This window comes from Mandrillus leucophaeus, unplaced genomic scaffold, assembly GCF_000951045.1.
Source record: "Mandrillus leucophaeus isolate KB7577 unplaced genomic scaffold, Mleu.le_1.0 Scaffold29, whole genome shotgun sequence".
In the NCBI taxonomy this organism is placed as follows: domain Eukaryota; kingdom Metazoa; phylum Chordata; class Mammalia; order Primates; family Cercopithecidae; genus Mandrillus; species Mandrillus leucophaeus.
Window position 1 is genome coordinate 2,574,110 of NW_012103031.1, and position 10,760 is coordinate 2,584,869.

General features: G+C 52.0%; 1 protein-coding gene across 4 annotated transcripts in view; it reads left to right on the forward strand.

The window, feature by feature from the left end:
• TMEM130 (transmembrane protein 130) overlaps positions 1-10,308 on the forward strand; it is a 29,806-nt gene extending 19,498 nt beyond the window's left edge. For 2 of the 4 annotated variants that reach the window (XM_011985801.1, XM_011985802.1), the window contains 5 exons: positions 1,321-1,487; positions 2,187-2,271; positions 5,843-6,045; positions 8,807-8,919; positions 9,258-10,308. In XM_011985801.1, the coding sequence (XP_011841191.1) occupies positions 1,321-1,487; positions 2,187-2,271; positions 5,843-6,045; positions 8,807-8,919; positions 9,258-9,446 (757 nt within the window). In that variant the 3' untranslated portion in view covers positions 9,447-10,308. The remainder of the gene's footprint in view (positions 1-1,320; positions 1,488-2,186; positions 2,272-5,842; positions 6,046-8,806; positions 8,920-9,257) is intronic. The other 2 variants (XM_011985803.1, XM_011985804.1) reach the window with 1 other exon arrangement.
• Positions 10,309-10,760: the final 452 nt, after the last annotated feature.

Below are 10,760 nucleotides of genomic sequence, written 5' to 3' on the forward strand. Positions count from 1 at the left end.
TTTTGCCAAGTTGCCCAGGCTGGTCTCGAACTTCTGGGCTCAAGCAGTCCTCCCACCTTGCCTTCCCACAGTGTTGGTATTACAGGGGGTGAGCCAGCGTGCCTGGCAAAACGTGGAATGTGGATTCTCTAATTCTTGGTGACAAAAGTGACCTGTGGTCAAATACCTTTGGGGAATCATTGCATTGAGATGCTGGGGGAACCTGGCTCTAGATGCAGGAATAAGACAAGGGTGCTCCTTATCAGGGTCCATCAATATTATTCTGAAAGTTCTAACTTACTCAGTAAAGTTAAGAAAATAAGTGCAGGCCTATGGTGGCTCACACCTGTCATTCCAGTGCTTTGAGAGGCCAAGACAGTGGGGGAAAACTTGAGCCCAGGAATTCGAGACTAGTGTGGGTAACATAGGGAGACCTCGTCTCTACAAAAAATACAAAAATTAGCCAGGAATGGTGGCACGTGCCTGTAGTCCCAGCTACTCGGGTGGCTGAGGTGGGAGGACTGCTTGAGCCTAGGAGTTCAGAGACTGCAGTGATCTGATTGCACCACAGCACTCCAGCCAGGGCAACAGAGCAGAACCTTATCTCTAAAAAGGAAAAAAAAAAAAAAAAAAGAAAGAGAGAGAGAGAGAGAAAGTACAGTATAAATATTGGAAAGCAGACAATTTGCAGACAAGATCATTTACTTGAAAAATCTGGATGGCAGCTTTGTCCAGCAGAACCGTCGGCTTAGCACAGTGGCTCATGCCTGTAATCCCAGCACTTTGAGAGGTTGAGGTCAGAGGATCACTTGAACACAGGAGTTCAAGACCAGCCTGGGCAACATAGTGAGACCTTGTCTCTACAAAAAATCATATATTAGCCGGGCACAGTGGTATGCGCCTGTGATCCCTGCTACTTGGGAGGCTGACATGGGCAGATTGCTCAAGCCCAGGAATTCAAGGCTGCAGTGAGCCATGATTGTACCACTGGTGACAGAGTGAGACCCTGTCTCAAAAACCAAAAACAACAAAAACAAAAAATTTTTGACAAACAATTCTTCTGTCTTTACCACATGAGGCTGTTGAGCCCTTGAACTTTGGCTAATGTGAGAAATTTGTAATTCTCCTGAATTTTAGGCCCTCTCTGGCCTCGGTTTCCTCATCTGGGAAATGGGTCAGCTGACCTGGAGCCCTGTGATGACGGGTGTGCTCACTGGTAGCTGGGAGTATCACTGCACAGCCTCCCCTGACTCTGGCAATCCCATGAATCACTTCTGAGTTACAGGAAGGAGAAGTAACCATCTGCTGTCTTCCTCCTCTCTCCTCCCTGTCTCCTAACAGGACCCAGATGGTGACTGAAGACTCCGTGGTCTATTATAACTATTCCATCATCGGGACCTTCACCGTGAAGCTCAAAGTGGTGGCAGAGTGGGAAGAGGTGAAGCCAGATGCCACGAAGGGTGTGATGCAGAAGACCGGGGACTTCTCCGCCTCGCTGAAGCTGCAGGGTGGGTGTCCAGGCAGGCTGATGCGGTCTGGGCGTTCCAGAGTGGGGTCAGCATATGCACAGATCACAGTGGCTCCGGGCTGGACCCACATCCTGTCTCCTGGAGCCCCACAGACCTCTGAGGAGTGTCTATCATTACCCCTGTTTCAGACAGGGCGCTGCAGGCCGTGGATGGGATCTTGTGGCTGTGCAGTGGCTGAGCGGCCCTCGTGCCCGGGGCCGCCTGAGCCTGAGCACCCAGAGCCTGAGCCGGTGATCAGCTGTCTACTGTGAACTGGCCAGTCCATGCCATTCCCTGTTCCCTGGCCCCATTGGCCTCCCACCGAGGCTCACCCCAGGGTGGGACGGTCTCCATCTCTCCCTGGCTTTGGCAAGATGGAGCCCTTGGGCAGCTGCAGAAGATGTCTTGGTTCTTGCTGATGGGATGGTGCTGCCCTGTATGACACGGACGATGACTTGGCATTGGGTGGGACAGTCATGTGTTTGCCTGCCTTTTCCAAATTCCTCCCTCTGAGCCTGCTCCAGCACCTGCTGCTGACAGGGAAGGGCAGGACCCAGAGGAACCCCGCACAGACCTGTGACCTGCTCTTAGGAGAGGGCAGAGGGGAGGACAGGGTGGCGGTCACACCACCCTGTGCCCTGGGAGCCTTGACAGCAATCCTTAGCCACCAGGTCTAATGGGGTTCTCTCGGCCTTACAGAAACCCTTCGAGGCATCCAAGTCTTGGGGCCTACCCTAATTCAGACCTTCCAAAAGATGACCGTGACCTTGAACTTCCTGGGCAGGTAAGTGAACTCCAGAGTGCACTGTGGGCGCCCCATGGGCTCTGCACATCCACTTTCATGGTGACCCCAAGTGTGTTTCACTCTGTGACGGTCCCCACGTCTGGGACCTCGTGGAAGGGCAGTGCCACTCTGTCCTGAGGCTGGGCCATGGGGAAAGCATGGGCTCAGCTCCAGTCTTTATTTTATTTTTATTTTTAATTTTTTTTTGAGACAGAGTCTCCCACTCTGTCGCCAGGCTGGAGTGCAGTGGCGCAATCTTGGCTCACTGCAACCTCTGCCTCCCTGGTTCAAGCGATTCTCCTGCCTGCCTCAGCCTCCCGACTAGCTGGGATTACAGGCACACTCCATGATGCCCAGCTAATTTTTGTATTTTTAGTAGAGATGGGGTTTCACCATGTTGCCCAGGCTGGTCTCCAACTCCTGACCTCAAGTAATCCACCCGCCTTGGCCTCCTAAAGTGCTGAGACTATAGGCATAAGCCACTGCATCCGGCCTTTAATTTGTATTTTTTAGAGACAGAGTTTTGCCCTGTCACTCAGGTTGGAGTGCAGTGGCACCATCACAGCTCACTGCAGCCTTGACCTCCCAGGCTTAAATGATTCTCCTGCCTCAGCCTCCTGGGTGGCTGAAACTATAGGTGGGCACAACCATGCCTGGCCAATTTTTAATTTTTGTAGAGCTGGGGTCTCCCTAAGTTGCCCAGGCTGGTCTCAGTCTCCTGAGCTCAAGCGATCCTCCCAGCTTGGCCTCCCAAAGTGCTGGGATTGCAGGCATGAGCCACCACACCTAGCCCTCAGCTCAATTCTTGAGGTCCCAGGGAGGGAGGACCTGCCTTTTGGGGCTGTATTCACCGTGGGCGTGGAGACAAAGGTTGGGAGGGAACCCTCCTGTTGAAAAGCCCTCTGTATAAAACGTGGCCTATTTTCCAGCCCCCAGGCCTTTGTCCTGTGGTTCTTTCAGGGTTCTCTTCTCTCCCATTACATGTCCAGATGTTTCTTATTCTTCTAAGCCCCTTGGAATGCCTGACTTCAAAAGCCTTTTCTGAGGCCGAGCGCTGTGACTCATGCCTGTAATCCCAGCTACTTGAGAGGCTGAGGCAGGGGAATTGCTTGAACCTGGGAGATGGAGGTTGCAGACAGCTGAGATCCTGCCATTGCACGCCAGCCTGGGCAACAGAGCGAGACTCTGTCCAAAAAAAAAAAAAAAAAAAAAAAACCCAAACCTGTTCTGCCCTCCAGCCTGCACAGGGGAGCTTGCACCACCCAGCAGAAGTTGATTGAGCATCTGCTTTGGACCAGGTGCTTTTCTGGAAGCTTCTAGACCAGAGTAGACAAGACAGAGCCACTGCTTCCAAGGGTTCTATGTGCAGGGTGGGGCACCCCACATGACACAGAAGCAGATCATCCCAGGGGATTCTCATCAGCCAGTCTACTCAAGGCAGCCTGGCCCAGGCTCCTGGCAAGCACAGCACCACGCTGTTCAGTAAGTGAGGAGACACAGATGCCGAGTGCATTCTGTCCATGAGGGTGCCCCTCCCTGGGGCCACTGGGATGGATAGAGCAGCAGACATCAGTGGTCAGGGCCCAGGCCTTAAAGGACTCTTTTTTTTTTTTTTTTTCCAGACAGAGTCTCGCTTTGTTGCCCAGGCTGGAGTGCAGTGGCACAATCTCAGCTCACTGCAACCTCCGCCTCCTGAGTAGATGGGATTACAGGTGCATGCCACCATGCCGGGCTAATTTTTTGTATTTTTTGTAAAGACAGGGTTTCATCATGTTGGCCAGGTTGCTTTCAAACTCCTGACCTCAAGTGATCCACTCACCTCGGCCTCCCGAGGTACTGGGAGCAGGCGTGAGCAACCGTACCTGGCCAGCCCTTGAAGGACTCTTGTCTCCACACGGAGACACATGAGAGGGATGCTAGGCCAGACAGAGAGTGAGCAATGGAGGCCAGGGGAGAAGATGAGCTATGAATAATTTAGGGGTTGGAGGTAGTTTTCACGGGGCGTTGGAGGCAGGAGCTCAGCATGGGGAGAATGGGAAGCCCCGTGGGTTTAGCAGCCCTGACCTTTGAGGTGGCATGAGTGCGTGGCTTTTCCTGCGGACCTGGGGTTGTGTGGAATTGGAATGTTCATTTCACATTCCTTGGATGGACCTGCATTTTCCAGCTTCTGAGCCTATGCATGTGGAATGTGGATAACTTGGAATGCCCTTATCCTTTCTCATGCATCAAAGGTTCATTTATCCTTTCAGATCTGCTCAACTGCCACCTCCTCCAGGAAGCCTTCTCTGGCTACCTCATTAAGAATGCTCTCATGGTCAGGGACGGTAGCTCATGTCTGCAGTCCCAGCACTTTCAGAGGCTGAGGTGGGTGGATCACTTGAGGTCACGAGTTCAAGATTAGCCTGGCCAACATGGTGAAACCCCATCTCTACCAAAAAAATACAAACATTAGTCAGATGTGGTGGCGCATGCCTGTAGTCCCAGCTACTTGGGAGGCTGAGGTGCAAGAATCACTTGAACTCAGGAGGCAAAGGTTGCAGTGAACTGAGATCGTACCACTGTACTCCAGCCTGGGTGACAGAGTGAGACTCTGTCAAAAACAAAACAAAACAAAACACAAAAACGAAAACAAAACAAACAAAACAACCCTCTCATGCTGGTTGCAGTGGCTCACACCTGTAATCTCAGCACTTTGAGAGGCTGAGGCAGGAGAATACTTGAGGCTAGGAGTTGGAGACCACCCTGGGCAATATAGTCCCATCTCTATAAAAAAATTGGCCAGGCACGGTGGCTCACGCCTGTAATCCCAGCACTTTGGGAGGCTGAGGTGGGCAGATCACCCGAGGTCAGGAGTTGGAGACCAGCCTGGCCAACATGGTGAAACCCCGTCTCTACTAAAAATACAAAAATTAGCCAGGCATGGTTGTGCGCGCCTGTAGTCCCAGTTACTTGGCAAGCTGAGGCTTGAACCCAGGAGGTGAAGGTTGCAGTGAGCCAAGATCGCGACATTGCACTCCAGACTGGGCAACAGAGCGATACTCCATCTCTAAATAAATAAATTAACTAATAAAATAAAATAAAAAATTTAGTTGGGCATGGTGGCTGGTGCCTGTAGCCCCAGCTACTCGGGAGGCTGAGGCAGGAAGATCGCTTGAGCTCAGGAGTTGGAGGCTGCACTGAGCTATGATTGAGCCACGGCACTTCAGCCTGCGTGACAGAGTGAGTCCCTGTCTCATAGAAAACAAAAACCAAAAAATGGGACGTGCCTATTATTCCCCTGGGCTTCTGTGGTACGCCATGTGTGCCATTGGACCCCTCATCCTGCCTCCAGTGAGCAGTCTGTGTGTATCTCTGCCTTATTCACTTGGAATTCCCTTGGGGGTCCGGGACCATCTCTTTTGCACCATAGTGTCCCCTGGTCTGGAATGCATGAAGCTGAGTCCAGGACAGCTTGATGTCCTGTCCTGGAAAGGACACTGAAGTTCCTGGCCACCTGGCCCGTCTTGGACTTGGTCTGTGCTGACACGCTTTACTGAGCCTTTTTTTAAAAACCGCCCGCATTTCCCTGCAGCCCTCCTCTGACCGTGTGCTGGCGTCTCAAGCCTGAGTGCCTCCCGCTGGAGGAAGGGGAGTGCCACCCTGTGTCCGTGGCCAGCACAGCGTACAACCTGACCCACACCTTCAGGGACCCTGGGGACTACTGTTTCAGCATTCGGGCCGAGAATGTCATCAGCAAGACGCATCAGTACCACAGGATCCAGGTGTGGCCCTCCAGTAAGTGACACCTCGCCTTCTGCTCCAGTGCCACATGGGCAGCACAAGCCTGTCCACCCTGCCACCACCACCAATACGCTCCTACCAACCAACCTTACCAAAGTCCTCAGCAACGAAGCCCACCAGCATCAGCACCCTTCATTAACATCATTAACCCTACTGACTCCAGTGATGGCCAACATCAGCGTTGGCCAACTGCCAATACCACCACCACCAAACTCTCCAATCCCACCAGCAACCAACTCTGCCAACCCCAGTACAGCACCCATCGATTCTACCAGCACCACCATCAACACTAGCACCACTAACAACTGTAACCAACTCAGACACCACCATTACCATATGCTCTCCTAACAACTTTTCCAGGACCACCAGCGCCACCACTAATGACTCTATCAGCATTCTCACCAAGTCACCTCAATGGCCCCTGCCCCTACCCACATCTATAAGCCCATGCTACCACCTGCCCCAATGCCAGCTTCGTGGACCAAAAGCAACCATGCCAATGTCTTCTCCCACATATTTCCAAGACCACACATGTCCCCAGCACAAACACTTTTGCACCAAATGAGCCACCATGATTGCAATGTTCCCTCCCTCATCACCATCACGCCTGCCCCAGCAGTTGCCACCGCTAAAACCAGCATCCCCAACAGTAACTCAACTCACAGTGTGGTAGTGAGTCTTCCAGGGAGAAGGCATTGCATATCATTAATAAGGATGCCTGGGCTAGGCACGGTGGCTCCCAGGACTCTGGGAGACTGAGGTGGGTGGATTGATTGAACCCAGAGGTCTGAGACCAGCCTGGGCAACGTGGTAAAACTCTGTCTCTACAAAAACTATAAAAATAGGACAGGTGCGGTGGCTCGTGCTTGTAATCCCAGCACTCTGAGAGGCCAAGGTGGGTGGATCATTTGAGGTCAGGAGTTCGAGACCAGCCTGGCCAACATGGTGAAACCCCATCTCTACTAAAAAATACCAAAAAATTAGCTGGGTGTGGTGGTGTGTGTCTGTAATCCCAGCTATGAAGGAGGTGGAGGCATGAGAATCCCTTGAACCTGGGAGGTGGAGGTTGTAGTGAGCTGAGATTGTACCGCTGCACTCTAGCCTGGGCCACAGAGAGGCTCTTGTCTCAAAACACATATATATGTATATATATGTGCATATATATACGTATGTGTGTGTGTGTGTGTGTATATATACAGAGAGAGAGAGAGAGAGAATGGCGTGTGCCTGCAGGTCTCTGCTGTGCTACTTGGGAAGCTGATGTGGTAGGATCACTTGAGTTCAGGAGGTTGAGGCTGCAGTGAGCCAAGATCGCACCATGGCACTCCAGCCTGAGCAACAGAGTGAGACCCTGTCTCCATGAATGAATGAATGAATGAATGAATGAATGAATGAATGAATGAATGGAAGAAAAGGATGCCCAACCTTCTTTCTTGAAATACCCTTCTAAAACCATCATCAGGCCCAGTCCCTGGCTTACGGTCATAGGCTTTGCTGATGACAGCATTGGGTTCTACAGTTCATTTTTATGGAGGACTCTGGGAGCCCCAGATAAATACGTCCTTACATAGAGTAGGATCTCAGGTCCTGAAGGCACCATCTTTCAGATGCTCAACCTAGTCCTACTTTTGATGCCACAAAAGGGGAAACTAAGGCACAGGGAGGCAACAAGACTGGATGTTAGCCTGAGCCTGAGCCAGGCTTTCAGACTCTGGTCCTGGGATAGGAGTTAGTTCTTCCCAGTGCTCCCAAGCTCGTGCCAAACCCTGCCAGCTGCACCTGTCTTCAAGGTTGGTCCTATGGATGCACCTGAAGCTGTCACTGTCCTCTACAGTCTCCCCAGTCCCACTCTGGGCCCTTGAGAGAATGCTACAGTCCAAGTGGGCCCTGGCTTACTTTGTGGGCATCGTCAGGTCACTTGAGCCCTGCATCTCTCAGCACCCTCTGGGGACCAAGTTCCAATCAGGAACCCCCTGAATTCTGCAGAGAAGACAGCAGTACAGGTAATCAATGCCAACTTTTCCTGGGGAAACAGACACTCATGGCAGAGGGTGAGGGAAAAGGGAGAGGGAACCCACACTTCCTGATCACCTACCACATGCCACACACATCAACACCCCTCTTCTTGTTGCATCTCCTTAGCAGTCTTGCAGGTCAACATTAGCATGAGGTAGCATGTTCAGAGCTAGGATTTGAACCCACAACTGTTCAACTTCAGTCACTAGACTCTTTCTATCATACCACTTCATTGCAACAGGTTTAGTGGGTGAGCCTGGAGTTGCCAGAGGGTGGAAGCCGAAGCAGAGACACAATGCCAATTGGGTGACCTCACAACAGGGCTGCCCTTCCCAAAAGGGTGTCACCTAAGAGAGCAAAGAAGGAGCTGTGGTGTCCTTTATGGCTTAGACTCAGGAGCCATGCACTGTCACTCCTTTCATCTGCTGTACACTAGGAGCTGGTCACTGAGTCCAGCCCTCACTCAAGCGGTGAGGAATTTAGCTGCCACTCTTGGAAGCTACTATCAAGTAACTTGTGGATGTATGCTGAAAGCCCCCCACCCAGACCCCAGTTTATTTTTTGTGAAGTCCTGGATTTACCTATTGGGGTTACCCAGTTGGGATGCATGTACACGAGGGTAAAAAAATCACTGGTAGGAGTTGACCATTCATTCCCTCGTTTGTTGTGCTTGCTTCCTGAGAACCAGCACTGCAGCACCAGCTACCCAGTCCTGTAATGTTACCTCTTTCATTCCCAGGAATCCAGCCGGCTGTCTTTGCTTTCCCATGTGCTACACTTATCACTGTGATGTTGGCCTTCATCATGTACATGACCCTGCGGAATGCCACTCAGCAAAAGGATATGGTGGAGGTGGGTACTCAGTGGGATGGAGGCTGGACTACTGGGCCTTGCCTAGAGAGGATCTTTAGAGAGGGTATGGGGGCCAGGCCAGGATGCCTTGAGGGGGTCTTGATGTTACAGCGAGGCTCTGGGACTTGGGGTGACGTGCCCAAGAGGCACCTGTAAACTAGGAAAAATTGCTAAGTTTGTGTCCCATCTGATGTATCTCCTATGTCCATCTCTTGCATCTGTGTGGTACCAGAAAGGTGTTTCTGTGCACTCTGCTGCCAGGCAGCTGAGCTCATAAGGCCACCTGATGGGGCTCCTGGTGGGTGGGTGATTGACCCGTGGGATTTTGTTCATCATAGGTGGCTGATTTTGACTTTTCCCCCATGTCTGACAAGAACCCGGAGCCACCCTCTGGGGTCAGGTGCTGCTGCCAGATGTGCTGTGGGCCCTTCTTGCTGGAGACTCCATCTGAGTACCTGGAAATTGTTCGCGAGAACCATGGGCTGCTCCCACCCCTCTATAAGTCTGTCAAAACTTACACTGTGTGAGCACTCCCCCTCCCCACCCCATTTCAGTGTTAACTGACTGCTGACTTGGAGTTTCTGGCAGGGTGGTGTGCACCACTGACCAGGAGGGGTTCATGTGCGTGGGGCTTTTGGCCTGGATCATCCATCCATCTGTACAGTTCAGCCACTGCCACAAGCCTCTCCCTCTCGGTAACCCCTGCCCCCAACCATTCACCCACCTGTACAGTCCAGCCACTGATGTAAGCCCCACTCGGTTACCACCCCCTCGACCCCGTACCTTTGAAGAGGCTTCATGCAGGACTTTGATGCTTGGGGTGTTCCATGTTCACTCCCAGGTGGGCCTGGCTGCCCATTGCCCATTCCTCTCACATTGGCACATCTGCTGTCCATTGGGGGTTCTCAGTTTCCTCCCCCAGACAGCTCTGCCTGTGCCAGAGAGCTAGAAAGGAGGTCACAAAGGATTAAAAATCCATAACTAAAGGTTGTACACATAGATGGGCACACTCACAGAGACAAGTGTGCATGTACACACACGCAGAAATAGAAACACACATGTCACATGGAGATTTCAGATGATCGGCTCTGTATCCGGTTAAGTCGGTTGCTGAGATGTAGCCTGCACTAGAGCTGAAAGGAAATTTGACCTCCAAGCAGCCCCGACAGGTCCTGGGCCGGGCCCTCCCTTTGTGCTTTGTCTCTGCAGTTCCCACACCTTTTATAAGGCCACCCTAGTCCCTGCTTGCTGGCAGGGGGCTGGATGGGGGGCAGTACTAACTCTTAGTGAGTGCAGAGGGCTTTATAAATATCACCTTATTTTATCAAAACCCATATGTAAAGCTTTCATCAAGGAAAAGGGCTTGCAGTGGTAGAAGAGGTTGAGTCAGTAGGGACTTGGGTTCCCTGTGTGTGAGGGGGGCATTCTTGCCGGCCAGCTGCTCCCGAGGTGGCCTTGAGAAGGAAGAAGCAGGATGACACAGCCTGAGCAGCGGAACCAGACTGCACTCCCCCCTCTGGCCCGGCGACCTGGGCTGTGGTTGAGAGAGACAATAATGAGGCCAGAAGTAGCCGGAGCCAGTCGGGAAGGGCAGGGGAGGACTGTAGGGTCTGGGCTCTGTCTCTGTAACCATCTGCTCCCAGGCTGTGTGCAGGAAATGGCATTTACGCTATTGTGCAGCTCATTCTCATGAAATACTGCCATTGTTGCTAAATAAAGCTTGTGTGCTCTGAATATAGCCAAGCATAGACGGTGTGGCCAGAGTCTCTCTTTTGTGCATGGACATTTTTGCCTTGCAGACAGCAACAGCAGTGCTGTGACGTAGCAGGACATCCCACTTG